Below are 22,386 nucleotides of genomic sequence, written 5' to 3' on the forward strand. Positions count from 1 at the left end.
AGCAAAAAAAAAGTCATTTTTGTCTTTAAAAACCAGGAGTGTCCTGTCTAAATTTGGTCAAACCATATGGTCCAGATGCGCTAATTTTTTAAAACTGAAAAGTAACAATGAAAATGGTTCTTTTAGATTTCAAATTTATAAAAGGAATGGGAAGAGAGGTTTAACAGTCTGACTGAAGATGTAACCGCATCCTATTTAACTGAGCTTGAAATCTGAACTAACTTTTCACCAACTTAACTTTAAGATTTATAATTTGTGCCCATGGGATCTAAAACAGTTTACGGTCTCTGTGCGCCACAGCCACTGGCCTAAGTTTATGCATATCAAAAATATTCTATTGTCCCCAATTGCAAGACATTGTCATGGACTATAATTTGTTAAACCTGGATACTCCTGTATTTTAGATATACAAATTGTCATACGTACTCTTGACTCTCCTAAGCCATCAAACAAGGGCGACATAACAGCCTTTCTCATGCATTCTAGAAATCACTAGCTTATTTACAGAAGGGAATTGCAGGATTGTTTCTGGATTTTTAAGACTGTGCTTATCTGAATCCTTTATCAGGTCTTTTTAGACTTAAAATGCAGGCAACAAAAAAGAGATTCTATGTTCATCGCTATCGCTCCCCAGGATGGGCAAACTAAGCTAGGTGTGCAATGTTTTATAATTGTTTTGCATAACAGGGAGGGAAAACTGGGTTAATTTTAAAGATGTATGTAGCAATAGAAAGACAAAGAAACGTTCAGATACAGAAACAGCCCAGTTGGAGTAATTCATTCTTACCTTCAACATACGGCCCTTCCTTTGGATGTTCACGAACTCTTAAATTAAATGTTTTGGATGACTTTCTTCTCAGCAGATCTCGCACACGTTCATTATAGATTTCAAGGTAACTGTGAATGTATAAAACCTGTATTAACATATGTAAAACTACAAAACTAACAATAAAAAAAGTAAGCAATAAAACATGGATTCCAGTAGAACGTGCATTATCATAGATGCTCTAAATAAATAAATTGCTCTAAATAAAAAACAATTGACTACCAGGAAGTGGAATGGTGATATAGGTGCAATGTAATGAGGGTGACAATAGTGGATGTAGAGGTTGGTCAGACAAGTGGTTAAAAAGAGCACACTATCTTATGAGCATTGTTACACTTCCACACATTTTAACCCATACTTTGCTGCCATTGTAACATTAGTAAAATGTTTGGCGTATGGCCTATGTACTACAATCAGATCTCTGCAATAGTTCCATTAAACCACGTATCTACTTGGAATCAGAGACCAATATATTAAAGACAAATCTCTCCAGCAGGTGCATTGACCTTTACATCGACTGTGTGCTGAAGTAAGAGCAGCTATCCTGGCATGTAGCTGCATGGGAACTGTGAATAAGTGGTTCAGACAATGGCCTGATAGTTTGGGTCTGACTCCTTCTTCAATTTGTGGAAGTCAATCAACATATGCCTATAAGTATATGTTTTCTAATTCCACCTCCAGCACTCACCTAAATTGGTCAACTTCACGGTCCACATTTTATACGGAGTCCGGTGTAGCCAAAGGAATATTTTTTGTTGCACTGACATACTGTAGTGCTACAGACCTTAAATTTCTAGAACCGGTCAGTTTCACTATTACTAGATGGGTCAAATTCTAATCACTGCTGAGCGCAGTGTCTCCTTCATGTATTAACCACATCCTCACCCGGTCCTCTTTCATACGTTTGGTACACATCACAAAAGCATGCAGCTCTGGCTGGCTTCACTAATGTCATTCTTCTTCCACTTGCAGATGTTGACTAAGTACATATCCTATTACCCTTGTGTTGCGCTCTGTCGGCACTCTTCGGGTTCTCGTGGAGTTATATACCAAAAACTCTTAAATAAAAATGCATCTTTCTCTCTCAGTTTAGAGCCACAAGGCGCACATAATACTCTACTGTAGAAACCTTTAGCCACTGAGTTTACGACTGGTATCAAAACATGTGTCCTGCAAAACACATATGGAGCTTTGCAGCTGCTGAGACCAGACAGGTAGCTACTTTTAGAAGTAACTTCTCCCCCTTGTGGACTGAGCTGCTCCGCTGAAGGCTAAACATAGTTACATTTGTCACTCTCCTGATCATTATATAATTATTTGCTTATTCATTTGATACAACATGGACTAAACCCAAAAGGCTGATACTTCATGTAAGAAGACAGTTTCATACAAGAGAAACAGTTGATTAATTTTGTGAACGAAAGAATAGTTTGGTTACAAAGTTTCCAGATGAAGGCCATTTATTAAATTTTACATTGCATTTTATATTACATTTTAAAATTATGAAAAGCGCCATATGGCAGTTAAATCTTGTAGATTATAGGGAGGTAATTGCACATAAAGGCATATATTTAACAACTCTAAAATATATATAGAATGACTTCACTGTCACTGCTAACTGAGGACCTTACCTTCATCACATTCCCATTTTCCATACATCTCTCCCAGTTTCTCTTCCGGGGGGTACACCACTCAACTGACCTCTGGTATCATTAGTGTTTATATGGAGTCAAAGCACTCAAGCAATCCACCTCTCCAGGTTGCCCACAGACACCAGGGAAGTATTCTTCCTGCCACGAGGCAGGTGACTGCCTCAACTGTCTACCCTTGACCCATATGGGGTTTTGTTGACTAGCACCATTGGAGCGGTTTAGGTAAATGACTAACTGCTTTCCTGCAAGGAGGGAAGATGGCTCCACTCAGCAAGTTCCTTGTGTTCTAGTTCTGCATTTTCACATGGTCATCAGAAAGCTCATTTCGACCTCGGGATAACTAGCAATAGTGCCAGAGAGTTTAAGGCTCTATTGATCTTGCAGTTGTTCCTGCTGTAGCAGGAGCTATGGTCACTGCTGCAACTCCGAACAATGCTGTGGATCCTTGCATTAAATTCAACTGTGGTAACTGTGTGCCTGCAGCTGCTGTTGCTGTTATGGGTGAGAAAAGTGCTCTCTTCAAAGACCTCTAAATATATTTATTTGTGAACCACATAAGCTGTGGAAACAACCAAACTATTTTTAGCAGACCCTAACTAGAGTTTCTCTCACCTTGGCCAACCTTGCTCAATCACTTGTAAATCAAATGGCCAAGTTCCAAAAAGAAGCTAATCAACAAACCAAGCCCCTCTGTTAATACCTATTTTATTGCTTTCTCTATTTTTTGTTACTACATGAGCTCTAACTCTACGGAAGGGACCAAAGCAGGGACTTCAGAAGCAACACTGTGTACTACCACAGAGTGGAACCAGAGTAGGAGCCTCAGAAACAACAGCTGTAATAACAGCAACCACACTGCCAGCTTGGCAGGGATAATAAAGCTGCTTCCATAGCAGCAATCACAACTGCCACAATGGCAGGAGCGAACACAGTATGAATACCAACTTGGAAGGCAGGGCCAAGAGCTGCGGGCCACAGTTTTAACTATAGCAGGAAGAACAAAGCCATAATAACAGCACGGATCATAGCAGCAGCAGTAGATATCTCAGCAGCAACCACTTCTGCCAAAGCATTAGGTATAACACAAACAGCAGAGTAGGCAGCCACAGCACAACAATATCATAGCTTTCCAGCCCGTCTTAGTAGGCATTAAGGACATGTAACCAAAAACCTCAATAAATGGAATAAAATGATACGGTCTTATCTCAACGATGGCAGCAGTTCCAGACATCATTCATGGATGGAATAATGTTGCCAAAAAAGGAACGCCCAAACCGGAAAATGGACTTCGCAAATATAGTTTGGAAATTCTCTTTTTGATCACCTATACATTTCACATTTTTATTACGTGGCTAGCCTCATACACAAAACCCAATAAAAATAAAAAATAAAAAAAACTATCAGTGTTGCTAACCACTGAAAAACGGAATCAACATTTAACCACCAAAAGTTGAATGGTGCAATCTGTACTGTCTGTTAGCACTGGTCTTTGATTGTACACATTATCCTGCCTGAAAAGATGGTTTGTTCAGCTAAGACAATAAAAAGAGTATGTAAAGAACATCCATTACAAGATTTTACAAATGTCATGGTGGCCAGCGAGTGGCATTTTCTGGTCAAAGATACATCAAGATCAATGGCACCAGGCACAATAGAACTGAGTGATAGCCCTCCTTCATAGTGACTGAGTGAGAAATAGGCTATCAAGTCACTGCCTTTCTAAAGAGCCCAGGACAATGACCATTATTCTCATAAATGAAAACCCTTTTAGAACCCACCAGGCTAGCCGAGGAAGAAGTACATATAAACAGGTTGTTGAGATGTAACCCTGTCCCGAATGTCCCAGCTGCATGGATATCTGGACCCCCCCTTAACCATTTTTGGTCATGGGCAAGCATGGATCATGCGTTTGCTCTATTAATTAGGCCTGTTTCATGGTAATGGAGTCTGGTTAGATCCGTAGGGGTGCGCCAAGTGATTCTCTTGTGATGGTAGAGGGCTACTGCCCCCTACCTGAATAAAGTGATATGAGCATGGTGGTGGCAGCCTATACGCTTTGTGGCTGTTAATAGTCAGTCCTTTTGATGCTTGTATGAACTCTGTGGGGAGGTGAACTTGCCCAGACTGATGTACACCGCGAGTTCAGAGCAAGCCTGTGGCACCACCCAAAATCTACCAGGGATACAATATTCAGCTTGGAGGAGAAAGGTGGGGGAGAAAAAATATGCAGGGGTGCAGGTGGGAGGGAAGGGGGTGGTGGGGGGACAACCCTATTCCCCGCTAGGCTATTAACCTTGAGATCAAGTGTGTGTATTTAGTGTGTTGTGTTTGCAGGTATAATAATGTATAATAAATACTGCTTTAATAAACAAAGTAAATATTGGACTGGCCAATCAACTTATTGGGGGTCTCTGTGGGTATTCTGATTTATGAACGCATGAATACATTGTGCTTACCCCCCCCTCCCCCGAAGAGCCTATTCATACATTGTACCTACCTCACCCTGCTCGACTCGCAGTACTACCAACAGTCAAGTGCAGAAGAGGTAGTACTTGGCTCAGTTACACAGGAACCTTACTAAGACAGACCCTGCGACAGCAGGAGTAAAAGGCCACAGCCCCTATGGTTGGGCCCAGTAAACCCTGCTTGCCCCGTGGCACTCTCAAAAGGGTTTTGACACAGGTAATCTCATTAGTCTTGCAAACAGGGCTATAGAGATGCAGAAGATTATCAGGCTAAGAGTCCTCTGTAACCATGATGTTTAGGTCTATTAATGATGCAATTGCTGCACAACAAGCAGAAGGGCATAGAGGCTGAAACCTCTCATTCCAAGGAAAGTATCTGACCAGCATAGTACACTAGACAACTCCAAACAAATCGTTTACTGAGAATACTAAGGAATGGAGGATGTTTTTAACGAGTTAAGATGATAGGAGTTGTAATATAAAGGAGCAGAATTCCTACACAGAACAGTGTTATTTTTGACTCCATCACAGGCCCTAGCTTATGAGGTCCTAAATGCTGGGTTCCTTTAATTCCAGACATGGCATATCAGGTGAATTTTGATATGTAAGGCGCTGGGTGGAGCTATGAAGGGGACTTCTGATCAGGTAAATGTCAATGGAAAACACATACAAATAGCATACTGGCACTCTAGCTTCTATTTTATATGTTCCAATTCATGCCTTTGAAGTTTCTAATGCATGTTTTCCCACAGTTTGTTACTGTTAATCCTACTACTTGAAAAGCACTTGGTTGACAATATATCCAGGTCTGCTCTACACCAGGATTGTTAATGTATAAATAAACAGCAGGGTTTTAAAACATGTTGAATATTTATCCTCAAACAGGGGTAGTATGGACAGCGGATTGTATGGCAAAGTTTGGACAGTGGGCAGTATGGCGATGTAAGTATTTTTTTTATAGGATTATCCTGATCTGTGTATGTAACCGGTACACAATACATTTATCAGTTCTGTAGAATAAAGAAATAATATTTTTTTATGTAAACTCCCTTACTCATCTTAGGTTTCAGAATTAAATATCTCTCTCTATGAACAAAGATTTTCTACTTGCCTAAACTTTATGAAAATGATTTCCGGTAGGACTAGAATAACTAGAATACTTCTTTGAATCTATAATGAAAAGGTGGATTAGTTGCAGTATCTTTGAGAATTCCTTTTTTTTTTTAAATTTGAATCGGTTAATTGACGTTTTTCATTTTTACAGTACAACAACAATGCCATCGACGGTTGGCGCAGTGGACTTTGTAACATACAATGACATAGAATTCAAACAAGGTATTGTGTTAAACCTGGCATGTCAAGAGTACAGAGGTGAATTGCCGGGAAAATCACTTGTGGAGTTGAAAACAGATACATACAGTTTGATAGAAATGAAACCGTAACAACTAACAAATAACCACACGGCTTGGTGACTCACCACCACTCCTCACATCCTCCATCCCTGAAGGACATCTCGTGACATACCCAGGTGCTCGTGACTCTGGAAAGTGTGCGCATGAGGGGTGTCATGATAGATGAGACAATCAGTAGCAACCCCCAATCTTAGGCTACATATCCAAGACCCCTACCACAATATCAGTGCTCTCATCAGACTCGTGGCTGCGATTAGACTGCAAGTCACATAGAATAGTATCCCAGTAAGCAGCAATGGGATATTTTCTCATTTTCTCAGCCCTAGTGGGTCTTCTCTAAGCAGGGCCACGCTTTTGGCTTGTGCCCAATTAAACATAGATCATTCCCAAGCCGAGAAGGGTGGGGGTTAAGAGGATTTCCATTGTGGGTAATAAGCCGCTTAGCCACTATGAAACCAAAGTCTAGAAAGCGAGAAGTCACCATGTGTGTCTATGATACTAACCCAGGAGGCATATTTCCTACTTGTGCAGATTCAGGTGCACGGTGCATGCAGATAAACTTAATGTGATGCTAGTCCAGTATTTATGTAGGCAGGGGCTTGCCCACAGCATAAGCAGAAAGTCAGCATCTATGTGGGCACAATGCGGGCAATCTGCATCCTCTTTGAGATAAAACCAATTTACTTTGGCAGGTGTGAGATACACCCTGTGTACTATTTAGAGCTGAACAGGCCTAAAATGGGCGTTGTGTAGCACATGCCCTGGGCCCTCTAGCAAATCAACCCATTCCTTATCAGTACAGAGGTGTTTTAAGTCCACTTTCCAGTGTTGCCGTAGAGTGAGAAGCTGTGGAATAGTGTGAGAGCAGAGAGTATCAGCAAACCACCGTATGAGGTGTCTACCCCTACCCATCATGCGCAAATACTGGATTGTGAGATGGATAGGCAGTTCACTGGTCAGATCTCCCAGTGATTCCCTAGTGTAGCAATCCAGGAATTGTCAAATAAAAATCCATCAATATCTCGTATGTCGCCAAGGTACCATCCCTGTACAGGTGCCCTAGTGTGTGTAGACCCGCAGCGTTCAATGTTATCAGTTCGGTTGTCGATGTGGGCCTACCAGTCCTAGGCATACCCAGTAGTGCCAACCCGGGTGCATAGGGGATCATGGGCTTAGTGATGCTGAGGCATCAACAATAGCAACAATATGCGACCCCTAGCAGTAGTGAGTCGTGCACTCGCACTCACGTGCAAGGGTGAAATAGAAGCAGAATGGCTGGCAAGCTCGAACCAAGGGAAGATGTGCTGCATCAGACAGGTGCAAAACCACCAGCCATTTGGCAATCCATTGGATTTGGGTAGCAAGGTAGTACTGTTTGAAATGCAGAGCTGCAAGACCCGCTCTGTCTGGGGGTAAGTAGAGTTTCGCTAATGCCATCCTGCACCCAGACTTGTTTCAAATAAATTCTCAAATCGGCTGATCAAGCACACAAAAGAACGCAGCGGGGATGTGAACAGGAAGGATAGTAAAGAAATATAGTACATGGCTAGATAACGTTACAAACAAAAAATGGCATGAATTCAGAGAGGTACTGAGGAGGAAGAAGCCATTTTGATTTATGTGGACCAAATTCAGGACCAGGGGTGCCAGTCAATCCGCAAGTATTTTTGCTAGGACCTTATAATCCGTGTTGAGCTGAGCTAATGGTCTGTAGGAGCCTACAAGCATTGGGTCTTTGTTTGGCTTGGACAAGGAGATGACCGTTGCCTCTCTCTGGGAGGCCAAGAGACTTCCAATGGACAGGGCCTCTTTGTACATCGTCAACAAGTGTGGGGCCAATTGAGGTGCATATGCCTTGTAGAGCTCCGCTGGCAAACCATCAGGTCCTGGGGACCTGCCAGTGACCAACGCTCTGATTGCTTCTTAATTTCGATCAGTGTAACTGAGCCATCCAGGTCCGTTAGCTGTTCCGTGGTAATGCAGGGCAGTGTCAGGTTGGCAAAGAAGGAGTTTTGGGCCTCCGGGCTAGCATCCATAACGGTCTAATACACCTGCGTATAGTGTTGTGTTAGTTCATCATGGATAGCATGCTGTTTATAAAGGATGGAACCTACATCAGAGATTAGTGCTGTTATGGGCCGTTGTGGCTAATCCTGCTGGATAAGCCTCAGGATCTGTGAATTCATAGCTTATTTCTTTCATGTCAGTACAAGGAATCTAAAGGAAGAAACAACGAGAATTTGGTGGACTCTTTTTTTGTCATGTACATTTAAATATAGGTAAGTTGCACAAACTAATTGTTTGGTCATTATAATAATCATTAAAAAACTGGAATATGGAAATGTGTTAACTGTTACTACAGAACTTAGTGATGATAGATATAGGGGTGTTTTCTACTGATCTAGGACACAGCAGTTTACTATCATCACCTCCAAAAAGCATACTGAACCTCAAAAGGCTCTTAATATCATTATAGAAACCTTGACTCAGAGAACTTTTCAATAACCGAATTGTGGTGTTGATCAATATGGTGACTTTAGAATTGGGGAACTAGTATGAGATTCTGGGCAAATCAGTTAATTGCCCTGTGCCTAATATAAGTATGTAACATCTGGTCTTCATGGGAAGCACTGTGATGTCCTCGAGAGAAGATCCCACTATACAGCAAAAGAATATTAAATACAAAAATTTAAAATGAGCAGTAATCACCATGAGTAAACCCAACACCCGGTATAAAAGCACCACCCACCACGCGTTCCCCAGTTAAATTACTCTCACTGAAACTCCTCCTTACTGGGAACTATTGCATATAATTCTCAGATATCTGCAGAGTTCATGCAAATTGAGAGGATAAGACAACCGTTACTGATGATCAAATTCTGTCTCCCCTACACTCTTCTGCTTGTTTGTATCGAACATAACCATGGTGCTCTCCACATATAATAAAAATAATAATAATAATAATACCGGGCAGACAAATGGTTGTCAGTTTAAGAAGATGTGCAGAGCATTTTTTCCAAAACATTGGAAGCATTATGCTTCGAGTGATAAATCACTGTTTCCATAAACATTCTCCAAAGTTATACAGGGATCCACAGAACAGCTGTGAATGATTAGTATATGTAGCCTGTGGCGGATTCCCTTGGAGTCACACGTCACATCCCCTTGATCTGCACCCCCCATTATTTAACCAGCTTACTGGGATAAAAGTTATTCCATTCAGGAGTTTACTGTAATCATGTGAATGTGTCAAAAAAGCATGCAAAAGATTGATTCACTCGAGTGAATAAATAGCACTATGTTCAACTAAGAAGAATGTGAGGAAGGCTAGTGCCCAAGCGTATCGCATTGAAGTGATCACCTCTGGTGCACAATAACAGATTTAAAGGAATTCAAACAGATACCCAAGCTGTAAAGGAAGGACTAGTTGTAAAATGGGGAGAACAAGCAGGGTAGAGGATGAAGTGAAGGCGAGGTGGCTGACTGCTGATCACATTCTAGACAACTAATACTAGGAGTAGCAAGCAGTCACAAATCAGACACAATGAAATCTAGCACCCGAGTGTAAACGTTTATTCCTCATTGAGACAAAAAAGGAAGTGGCCCTTTCCTATTAATTTCCCTCAACTGCCAACAATGACAGAACGTATGCACTTTATGTAGCCTTACCAACCTTGAAATATGAACGTATGTATACTGCTCATCCCTTGAGCCAATCTACTGTCCTATCCCCTCCCAAGAAAACCCAAACCTTTAGAAAGGATGACCATTTTAAACATGTTCAAAAGTAGAGAAGCATTAGATGTATACGGTCTAGAATTTCACTAAGAACTAATCCTGAATGACTAAAATGATGAGTTGAAATTTTGAATAAAATACAACTCGGTGTTAATGAGGACTAGAAGCTGTTAAGCATCTTTTAAGGACTCTGCCCCTAAATTTACTCATGCAAGTATTTTAAGGGATGTCTATAGAAAACGTTCGCAATATGAAGAACCTTTTTGCGAGTATTAAACGTCATCTGGTATTGATATGCCCGCACATTGTGTGAGCAGCCACATATGCTTACTGTATAGTGTCCTATGCACAGAAAAAAGTGCCCTCCTGTCTATCTGCGGCAAAAAAACAGAAATAACGCTACACCCACTTTTTCAGCTCTTCAGGGGTCTGATGCCTAAGAATCACCCTAAGAGCGTACATGCTCTTGGTAAACAGATAATTCTCAATAGGAGTGTGACTGGACATTTAAAATGCAAAGTGGCGTATAGCTGCGATTACTAGATTTTATTAAATGTGGCCTGGTTATTTGCTATACTAACAAAGAGACAGCTGCCTATGATTTGGCATTCATGAAAAACTTCAAAGAGTCTTGAGAAAATGTGTAACATTTCTTTCTAGGCCAGTTCTCTGCCTGGTGTTTGGCCTTCCAGGACCTAGTTTACTAGCTATACCGGAAGTGCAGCCAGACTCTGAATAATTCAACTAAAATAATATGGGTCTGATGTACTAATGTCATTGGTATTGCTGTATTAAAACCATTTTGCAGCTGCAAACCACGTAAATTGCAAAATCAAAGGGTTTACAACCACCAAATGGTGCTGGGTCATGTACAAGATCCCTTCTGCGAGTCGAAAAAAGCTATTCCGACTCGCAAATGGAGCTCTGTGCATGAAGCCAAATTGCAATTACAAGAGGGAGTGAAAAGGGCGTCCCCTCCTAATGCAATACGCAATGGTATGTAACTATGTTCCCATGCGCTATAGCGCTCCCTTTTTAATTAAAATCAAGCAGCCACAAGTGGAGAAGACAGTGGATGAGAAATCCCCACCCCAATACATTTCCTAAGTGTAAACTCTTTTTTAGAGCAGAGCCTGTGCCACTTTAAAAATGTCATGTTAGAGAAAGCAAATGGCAGGATTTACAGCAGGTTGCAAATTGAGACCTGGTAATATTTATTAGGTAGGTTGTTTTGTGACGTTCTGCGAATGTGCAATTTGCAATACGACCTATTAGTACTTAAGCTACACTGATAAAATGTCTATGAACAAACTAGTCAGTGTGCAAATTAGTGGCACTAATTTGCGAATGGGTCCAATTTTTCTTATCTTTACAGCGGCAGGAACTATCAACTTCATATTTGGAAGGTATGCATCATAAAAAAGTACTCTACATCTCATAATCAATATATAAATATAATTTTTGAGAACCTAAACTTTCACACTTTCATTTAGCCATTGGGTCAATAAACACACCCAGGGACTAGTGCCAGAAATGAAGCAAAAGTAAATTATAAAATACTCATAGGTCTCAGAAGCAAAGATCAGCCTTGCTCTGGTCATAATAGCCTTTCCACACCATGAAACTGACTATTAGGAGAAGACCCAGCCCAGTCACTGCCTACCTTGTTGCTAGGTAGCTCTGCTCAGATAAGCGGCATTAGGCCTTTGGGGTTACAGTGTGCTTAGGCGATAGAAACCCGGAGTGAAGTTAAAAGGGAACGAGAAGAGAGATTCTGATCTGACACTTCAGAGGAGAGATGGGTTAAAGGAAGTGGACTAATCTAAAATATGCAACAGACTTAAACCAAATACACTGCTGAAAATTCACCAATGGACTATCACACTTTCCTTAGGGGAACAGCAAGCTGAAACCTAAAGTGTTAGACTGTTGGTGCAAACCTTGAAGTAACCTGGAAGATATACTCTTTACAGCGCTTTTGAATTGACACTTTGCCAGAGATCATTAAGTAAGTACTTTCAAAAATTTGGACCATGACATAAAGTGGATTTTATAACTTTAAACTGAAGTTTCACTTGGGAGACCTTAAAAAGATGGTTTGATCTTCAACCCTTCTTAATAGCGAGTTCAGACAGGATATTGAAAGCTCCGAAACTCCACTCAGAATTTCCTGCTGCATTGACAAAAGAGGCCTCATTTTTACTGAGTGTGAAGCTAAAATTTGTTTCTTCAATTTATCTTTAAAAGGCCCAAGATATTGCGGACAGTCACACGACAGGTCTAAACACCTTGAGATATTAACCTCTTTCATACACTAGAATTGGACGCATTGTCTCCCAGTTAAAGAGCACAATCGACTGGTGCTGTTAAGGCTTGGATTGACTTTCACTGTACCTACTATTGCAGACTTTAGTTATTATTATTGTATTCATTTAGTATTGTTGATCCCATACGACCTGCTGGCCAACCAAACCGTCAGAATTGGCCAATTACATACAAAAATGGAAATGGAAATGTACACAGCAAGGGAGAAAAGTACTGTAGGCGTGCGCCAATTCGAAAATGAATTCCAAAGTTCAAATTTCTTCTACGCTGTGCAATTTATAACATGCATTTTTATTTATCGGTTATAAAACCATATTAAGACATAATTTTTAAACACAAATGAGATGTCACAATGGCTGATTCTACGGTTACATTTATGTTGTAGAAAGGTCAGTAGGCCTATTGGCAAGTACAAGGTTACATGCTGACAACTCAGCTCTGCCAAAATCTAAATGGGACTATCAAAGTTGGTACCTCAAGGTATCAAAACAATTGTTACATTGAACCCGACTTGATGACCAAGTCGAATTTAATGTAACTTAAGTAAATGGCTTTAAAAAGCTGCCACTCTGTTCCCCACGTTTTCCAGTGACCATTTATGCTTGCTGGCCATGAGAAAGCCTTCTGCCATGGGGGGGCAAGGAGGGGAGAGAGGGCGGATGAACGACTCTCAGGAAGGAACAAAAAGGAGCCTTCCATTGAAAAAGGTGTCATCTTTGTCTGGCAGGAATGCTAGACGAGTTTTGAGCACAAAAGGTCGAACTGCAACGTGGAAGATGACTTTGAAGGGACAATTGTGGACACATGAAAGAGTTGCTCTTTGGTTCCGGTAGACAGGTTGGAGTCTGGGGAGTTAGGGAAATAGTAGCCAAACTAGTTTTCTCAAGGGTATGTAGTCCTTAGGCAGTCACTCTTCAAGGGTGGGCTACCGATCTGCACACACAGAGGGGTTCTGCCATCTTGGAAGTGGGAAGAACACAGCATTCCTTGACAGCTAGATGCCACACTTGACAGAAATCGGTCATTAGGTGGAAGGTGACCTGGTAGCCCATTGGCTAGTAGGCACAGCATCCCCGGAGTGCAAGTTTGGGGCATAAAAGTGGCAGCCGTGGCAACCAGACCTCAGATCACATCTGCACTGGGGAGACAGGACCAAAGAGTGGTCCTGCTGTTCCCTTGACCCAGCAAGGAAAGGTTGCACAAAAACTGGACTGCATCTGCTGATCCTTTTGCTAGCAAAAAGATGACTATGCCTGTGGGGACCTGCTAGAGGAAAAATCGTCCCAGATCCCCAGTCGGGGAACTGACTCCAAGAAGCCCTGTTACAGCTACAGGGCCACAAAAGCTGCAGAAGCCTTACTTGGTGAGTTGGTAGCCAAGATTGTCTGACTGCCGCAGTTCAGCCTGGGAGACAGAGACAGGAGTAGATAAATCGAGTTTGCTGGACCCGGTAGGTTAGTTGGAGTACAGTTTGGCCACCCAAGAAGTACACTAGCCTCAGTAAAAGGGAACCGCTGATTTCACTGTAACCAGAGACCCGTAGACCATTGTCAACTGGTTTTTGGCTGGACTTCAACTGGACGTCGAGGGACATCGAACTTTGTGGCCAAAGTCATCCCACTATGTTTGTGGACTGAGGGGTGGCCACAGGAAGACCCCTGTCAACAGCATTCTCATCATAGTCAGCCTCCTGTATCTCCTGTATCAGTCCCACTCCATCGAGGTATAAGAAGGTTCACCCATAGAGCCTGGAAATGGACTGGAGACTGCTTTGATTATAAGGTAACTCTCCTGCCAAGCCTGACTGGCCCCTGTGGCTTACTCCCAACCAGGGCTGATCGCCCTAAGTGGACCAGAGTAGTCGAACACAACTTTACAAACTTTTTCCAAGTAACTGCTATCTGAAGTAGTTGCCAATGCTTGTTGGTCATTTGAATGAAAAGCAATGATTTATTATTTTTCTAATTTATATCTCAGGAACTCTTCAGTGTATTTTGTTTGTTTTAGTGTTTAAAAATGTATCAAAATAAGAGTTATTTTTATAAATTTGTGACAGATTTTCGTTGTGTTATGTTTCATTCTTGTCCACCTCTTTTGGTAGTTCTAAATGCTCTACACTTGTTCTATTGACAAAGCCTCACTGCTCAAAGCCACAGCTACCCAGGGTTGAGCTAAGGTTTTGCAAACAAGCCGGACTCGAATAAAGGCCGGATGGTGAGGTTATTACGCGGTGAGGTTGCACAACCACCACATATAGTAAACAGATTTCGTCACAGAAGAGGTTTTCCTTTTTTTCCTTCTTTGGCTTTAGGGCTCAGTAGGATAGGACATTCTAGAAAGTGTCACAGCATGTGTGATCTCCCACTAACATATGCACGTACAATGATTTCACGTAAATGGTTTATCTTTTCGATAAAGCTAAGTATGTTGGAGTAGAAATTGCACCAGTGACGTGGAAGTTAGATGTCAGATGGCCTGTAGAGTGTACTTACATCATCCACATATTTGACGAACATGTATGGCTGAACAAAGCATCACTGTACTCCGGTTTGGCTGCAGTTTAAATGCACTGCAATGTCATCTGACAAGGAAAAGTATGTGCTATGTAAGAAAGCCTGTATATATTAGCTTATTTGCCCCAAAAAGATTGTCATGTAAGCCCACAGGGTGGAGTTATTAATATAGAAAAGGAGGCATACTAGATATTAAGGCTAAATATGTCCCTACAGGGAGGGATTCCAAAAGGCTATAAGTCACTCTGTAGGTAAAGCTACATTTTCCATTAAGAGCCTCAATTATAAATGAAAGCCTTTGTTTGCACCTGGGAAAATGATACAACTTACAAAGTTATTTTCCACTCTTCAATAAATCAGATAAATTCTTAACATATATTTTTGTTAACTTTTGTGGGAAATCTACTTTGAGCTGCCTGAGAGCATACTGGTTTAGCACTGGTTTACCTACCCCAGAGACTAAATGTCCATCCCTGGCAGGCTGTTAATTATACTTCTTGAGGGAAAGGGGGCTGCCTTCAGAAGCAGAAAGGCTGGAGGGGAGTTAACACCAGCAACTCACATGCACAGTTGGCAACACAAATGGAAGGTTTCAAAGCTCTTAGGGTACCTTTAAAGTGGAGATCCCAAATGAGCATGTCCGGAACTAAAGCTCTTCATGCTCAGAACTGTTGTGGGGGTTAAAAGGGCTTGTGAATAAACACTCCAACTTTACATGTTCACGTTTAAACGTGACATCTTTTTAGACTGACTTTTAGCACATTTTGCTAGCGTGCCATAATGTACTCAAAGTGTTTTCTTCGTAGGCATATTAACACAACACTGTACATCTTGTCCAAGGACCAAGTACACCGAGCACACTGCCCTTCCATTTTGTTGTCCTTAAGGAGACAGCTTTGAGTCGGTAGAATAAACAATGACATAGGCATCTGAACTGAGGCACTGTGCGAATGGGTCCAGCTTTTACTATATGAACTTCTCCAATCCATTGTTCCAGAGAGGAGCATTTCCATGCATTATCCTGGTCATTCGCTTGCGTCTGACTTCCAGCCCTGCTGACTCTCATCACTATTCTGTGAGGGACAGATACCTGTCCTACACCAGACTGGATTCAGGATGAATCACACACACACAGCTAAATGGGGAGTTCGGCCACTCCAAAGTATCTGGCAGAAACGCATTCTCACTATGCGGTCTACGATAGGTAGTGCGAGGTAGGAGTTCAATTATATGTATTCATATAATCACTGCAATAATTACAATGGTTCAACTATTCACCTTTCCACCATTCTTGTAATGTTGGTTACAAGGCTTTGTTTCCTTCTGCTAATAATTGCAGTGCACATATTTTACACAAGAACCCAATTGCTTAAATAAATGCTAATTTCTGTATTTCTTGTGTCTCCCATTGGGCATGCTTGAGAACAGCGAAAGGGTAGATCTGTTTCCACGATTTCCTTGGGGGAATTAGGGTCGTCATGTTCTGTGGTTGCAGACAAAATCCGGTACCCTGTGAGGTTTAGGGGTCCATATGGTGCACTGTGAGCTAGATGGGAATCAGGCCAACATATTCTGATGATAAGTTCCCATAGTTTTGATGCCTATGTTGTCTAAATGCACAGTCTTACTGAATTGGTAGGACCCGCATGACAGAACCATCCTTGACTTTATATCTTTATTGCCAGCAGGAAAGTTAGTTCAAGCATTGGCAGGGGGGGAAATCCTATTTCCAGATGGGAGTTTCTAGCAGGAGGGTTTACCAGATTTTCTAAACACAAGCTAGTGCACTGAATTAGACTAGCACCTTAACTGTCACATTCTCAAAACATCCATGAACATAGGAAGAAACACCTGAAAAGAAGTAGACTCTGCTTGCCTGACTGCTAGAAGAAAGAAGACCCCGGAACTCCTGACTTATAGCACCAGGGGAGTGGAATTTCTTCCCAAGATTACATTGTTTGGCCTCCTGCTACTGCTACAGAGGCACATAGGCAGAACAGCTGCCTGGCTTGAAGAGGGCCCAGCAGGCACTGTGGGCTGGGCACGGAAGGAAAGAGAACTGATACTTAGGAGTCTGCCCTGAGGACCTGGGGTCTGAAGGAGAAACGTTTAAACCAGTACAAAAACAGTAAAAAAAAAAAAATAAAAAAAAAGTTCATAATTTTTTCATCTCCGGAGGATTAGGACAATGTGGCAAAAACTACCACAGCGGCAAAAAGACCTCAGTGGCTACAAAATCCTTCTGTTTCCTTTTTGGTACTCTTGGCAACAAACTGAAGGATTCAGATGGAGCTCAACAATGAGTTATCCAGGTGCGCAAGACACCATCAGCTCCAGTATCCTACCCTTCCCAGCTGCAAGACTAAGCCCTAAGGTAAAAACTTGGACTGGTATGACTTGTTCGGATTACCAGGCCTAGGCCCGAAATTGTGACTGGGTCCCGGTCAAGCACAAACAGTGACTTTCAACTGGTGCTTTTGGATTTCTTGGCATTTTATGCATCACATTTGCAAAAAAATCCATGTATCTAGTGCTTCTCAGCTAATTGTAACTATTTTAGCACCTTTTTGCACATTACATTTTACTTGATTTTTTTCGTTTACTATGAGAATTTTATTGTGTTTTTTTCTTTACTTTAAAAATATAGGACCTGCTTGTGAACGTAACATGCATTTACCTGGGGAACTTACTCCAGTTGTGTCGTTGCTTCCGAAGTCGAAATGCTCTAAGAAATACACTGTAAACCTAATCAGGTTTTGTTTATTAAGTTGGCAGGGCACCCCAATTCCAGAATTAATCACTGCATTTTAACAAGGTATATTAGCAGAATGAAACCTTTGTGGACATTTAGCTGTCACCACATTTCTAAAACAGTGGTTCCCAAACTTTTTAGAACCACAACCCACTTTTTAGAAAAACAAACTTTAGCGACCCACCTACCTTTTAATAAACATGAGGAAGTGTTATTTTTTATTGTAACTTGACTGATGTAAGCATCGCTTGGTAGCACATTATCATTTACAGATAGCACAATTTCCATTGAAATGACCAATTCCTTTGCACAGAAAAACAGTTTTACTGATAGAACTATATAACAGACAGCACTCAAATGATAATGTGTGGAAATGAGTTTTTATCATGTGTGCATCACCAATTAAATTGGCTTTATTTGCTTGGATCCTATTAAAATCTGTTTCCAGCACACTTCAGAATTACATAAAGCATGTACTTCATTTTTGCTTACCTAGCTGCTGCATTCATACAGCTAATTTAAATAAATGTACATTTTATTGTGTGTTGCAAAAAAAAGACATCCTAAGATTGTCACTTAGTTCACTTTAAAACCTCCTCTCTCTTTGCAGTCAGAGAAAAATACCAAGACCATGTTAAAAAGAATAAGCTGCAACTTGTCAGAAGATGCCTTACATTTGATCTCTGCCGATGCAGCACCGCAAAAGTGGCACGATAATCACAAAATTAAAAGGCATCTCGATTCATTGCTCGGACTTTCATAACCCACCAAAAGTTAGCTCGAGACTTTGTAGAACATCCATGCAACAAGTTCTTTGTAAAGCCAAGACTACCAACGCTCTAAATATTCCTCTAACGGCTTGGTTGCCTACAAACTCAGTCATTCAATTGTGGCAAAATGTCTAGTACATTCCTTAAAACTGTATAAGACAATAGATTCTTGACTTCTGTAACCTAAATCTCAAAGCTACTAAAATGAGAGCAATTATTTGGACAAACCGAATTCTGCAACTTCACTTGAGTGAAGAACCAATAAGTGGAAAATCAAAAAGAATAGGAGGAAATGATATAGGCACATGAATGCAAATATAGTCGTACTTGACCATGAACTGCTTTAAACAAAATGGCAGGGGAAAAAACCTAAATATGCTCAAGTCGCATGTGGTCAGTAACGAAAACTTTTTTGGGGTAGTTGATGGGACTGAATACAAAAGGGACACTATTGTTAATGACTATATTTTGCGTGATTTTTGCCTTAACTGTTTTTGCTGGCTGCAGAACTCTGTGCACTTTACCCCTGCTACCGGTGCTAAAGGGACTTTACTCCCCCTTTCAAATTGATGAAATCGGCATACAATGATTCACAAATTTAACGTGCTTGTAAGTCCCTGGTAAATTGTGCAGAAGTGTACCCAGGGCCTGTACGCTAAATGTCAGAAGCTGACTGTAGCCCCATTGTGCCACCCACTGCAGTGATAGTGCAAACATACCTGCAGGCCACCTCTGTAGCTGTTCTATGCAGTTATTAAAACTGCAAATACAACCTGTCAAAATAGCCTCTTTGGGGAGCCCTAAATCCTCCTTTTAAATATTAAGTCACTCCCAAGAACGCCTTACTGCCCATTGCACTGTATTTAAAAGTAGGACATGTAAAAAGTTAATGTTAAACACACCCTTACAGTGACAAAGCTCCAAAAGCTATTTTCACTATAGCAGGGTCAGCTGTTTCCTAAGAAAGCACTTGGGGGGCGTGGCTAGCAGCCGAGCATGATGGCCGCTGCCTAACTGAGTTCCAAATCCACGGGAGCTTCTCCCGATAAATCCGTCTATTGATCCTGCTGCCACACCAGATTCGCTGATCGGAGCGTTTACTGCTTTGCCTGCGGTAAAAACTGTGCCGCTTTGGAGCTTCGCGGGGTGCGTACAAAGCGGCCCCTGAGACGGCGGAGCGACCGCGGCCTGCGCTCCACACTGAGACCGGGGCCTGGCGTGATCTCTGCGCCCAGAGTGGAGCGGACCCGAGTGACCCCGGAGGTTGCTGGGGATAGGTGGCACGCTGCGCGGCCCAACAGGAGACGTAGCGGAAGACTCGTGCAGAGGGGTGCGACGGAATTCACAGTGTCCGCCCCAGTGGGGGCGAGGATGACGAGGGGAGCTACATAGACGATCAGCGAATGCGCAGCAATTCAAATTCAAGTGAGTGCGAGGCCCGTTCCAAGCCTGAGACCCCAAAACACTCCCAGAGACACTATGCACGTTTGTTAAGTCAGCGAACGCCGAATTTACAATGCGGGAGGCCCGGTAATCGTAAGGGCTGATAGACATTACGCTGGAGCCACTGGGGGGCCGCCGGGCGCTGCTCTAGGCCGCACTGAGGAGAGGTAGTGTGCTGGGCCGCGTGCATCAGACCTTCAGCTGGCACTGCCCGCCGAACCAGCACAAAACAGCAAGCAGGGACATGAGGCCCGCACTCCGAAATCACTCACTGCAGGTGGCTCAACTCCCCATCCCCCCCCCCCCCCCCCCCGCCCGGCCCATCGCCTCAGGACACGGTGCAGTAATCGAAGAAGGCCCTCGGGGTTCGCCCTACTTTACGCCATATACTTGACACCCTTGAGACTCTTGAACCCTCACCCCGGAAAGGTTTCAGGTGCGCCCTCCTGTCCCATATATCACTACGCTGACAGGAGGAGTTTTGGCAGGCAACCTGGAAGGCCGCGTGCGCCTGAAGCCCGCACGGCAGGCAACGGTGACTACTGTCCTCACCCCGTAACTGTGGTGCGCCCCTGGCAGGTGAGATATGATGGGAGGAAGGGGTCCCAGAAGTCAGCCAACCACCAGACTGGATAAGTTCGCTTACAATAAAGACTTGTCAGAACCTTTGCAAATGAACTCTGCCCGGACGGCCGCCCCGGCGTCAGATAAACCAGATAAATCGGACGAGGTTACCTTGAAAGATGTAATGGCCGCACTACAAACAGTACACTCCTCAATTGGATCGTTTTCCACGGATATATCCCTGTTAGAACTGGGGTCACCAATTCCGACACGGTAGCTTGATGCGAGGTAGGAAGCACCCGAAGGCAATGTGTAAAGCAGTTGTGCAGCACTCACTCACACGGATTCAGCCATGAGCACGCAACAAAGGACACCACACCAAGTTGTTGGGTAAAAACAAGATTCTTTATCTATTTCAAGGTGGGGTGAATCACTTCATTTCCGGAATAATGCAGGTAGTTTCAAGGCAACAATAAATTCATTCAAGTCAATGGATCAATGCTTCTCAAGGTAACAGTCAATTCATTCAGGGAGAATGAGGGTAATTCAGAGTAGCCGTCAATTCATTCAAGTACCTAAACAGATAATCGCAGCACGGCCACTAGCTCCTTCAGTTAGATGAAACAGTGCATTTTAGGACAACCATTAACTCATTCCTGTAAATAACACAGTGCACTTAAGGACAACAATGAATTCATTCCTGTAAATCGGGCAGTGCATTTCACACCAACAATTAATTCATTCCTGTGAATAAGGCTGTATAACACGAGCAAACTAGTGAATCAAGGGGTTAATATCCTGCCAACAAATAATTCAGGCAGGTAACCGGTGCAGATAACTTTCAGGGCAACACCTAATGCATACTCATAAAAGGGGCATGCCAAGAACTCCAATTCACGCTCCTCGCAGAGACACGACCAGACCTCTCACTTCTGGGGGCAGAGTCTCCTATGAGCGTGGACCCACCCCTCACTCAGCACACCCGGGGCAGTCCTACGCTCACTCTAACCCCCAGCGGCTTGGCAGAGAGTCTTAGCTGGGGCCTTCCGGGCCCGGTTGCGGTTCCCGGAGGGGAGGGGCGGATGCGGGGCTGCCTCGCCAGACGATGGAAACTCCTGGGCAGCCTCCACGATTCCCGCAGTCACTCCGCCCTCCCCCCAGGGGGGTTGTACCTTTCAGTGGGGCTTCGGTCTAGGCAGGAGCCAGCGCAGGCAAAGCGGGCTCCCCGCGTCTCTTGCTCGTGGCGGGGGGGCGAGGCCGGGGGTGTCGGAGCCAGTCCCAGCCCTGCGGCGTCTTCTTCGTCCCGGGATCTCCCCCGAGTGCAGGTCTCCAATCCCTGCGCGGCTCGCTGGGGAGTGCGGCGGCTTCACCCAATAGCTACGCGGCACTGACGGGGGCGTGGCTGGGGACGCGGTCAGAGCCCCCGTCACATGATACGGGCAGCGCTGGCTTCGCCGATCGGGTGCAGGCCTTCTCAATACTGCGGCGGCCCTCTACAGGCTTCGGGGGCCGCGGCGGTGATGTCCCAACAGGCGATCGCGGTGGCGGCAAGTACCCGGGCCGCGGCGGTGATGGCGGACACAGCGCTTCTTATGCGGAGCAGGGGCCCACGGCGGTGACTTGGGCAGCTTGCGTCTCCCGGAGCCCCGCGCTAGACCGTAGGTACCTGGGCAGCGGCGGTGATTGGAGGGCCTACAGCACTTAGGGGGCACAGCGCCACGAAGGCACAGTGCTTGGAAGGCACAGCGCTTAACAGCAGACAACTTCTTTCTCAGGGGCACAGTTCTGGCAGCACAGCGCTAGGTGGACACAGCGCTTTACCTGTAGTTCTTGTAGGGCCCACAGCGACAGTCCATGTTTCCAGGGCAGCACTGATCTTAGGGGGGAAAGAGAATGGCAGGTCCCCCTGGCAGGCTTATGAGGGGG

At 43.5% G+C, this 22,386-nt stretch overlaps 1 protein-coding gene across 2 annotated transcripts in view; it reads right to left on the reverse strand.

The window, feature by feature from the left end:
- Window positions 1–22,386, reverse strand: part of KIF16B (kinesin family member 16B) — a 1,684,060-nt gene that overhangs the window by 1,374,922 nt on the left and 286,752 nt on the right. For both annotated transcript variants that reach the window (XM_085612707.1, XM_085612706.1), the window contains exon 6: window positions 788–897. In XM_085612707.1, the coding sequence (XP_085468833.1) occupies window positions 788–897 (110 nt within the window). The remainder of the gene's footprint in view (window positions 1–787; window positions 898–22,386) is intronic.

The sequence above is a fragment of the Triturus cristatus genome, chromosome 6, assembly GCF_964204655.1.
Source record: "Triturus cristatus chromosome 6, aTriCri1.1, whole genome shotgun sequence".
NCBI lineage: Eukaryota > Metazoa > Chordata > Amphibia > Caudata > Salamandridae > Triturus > Triturus cristatus.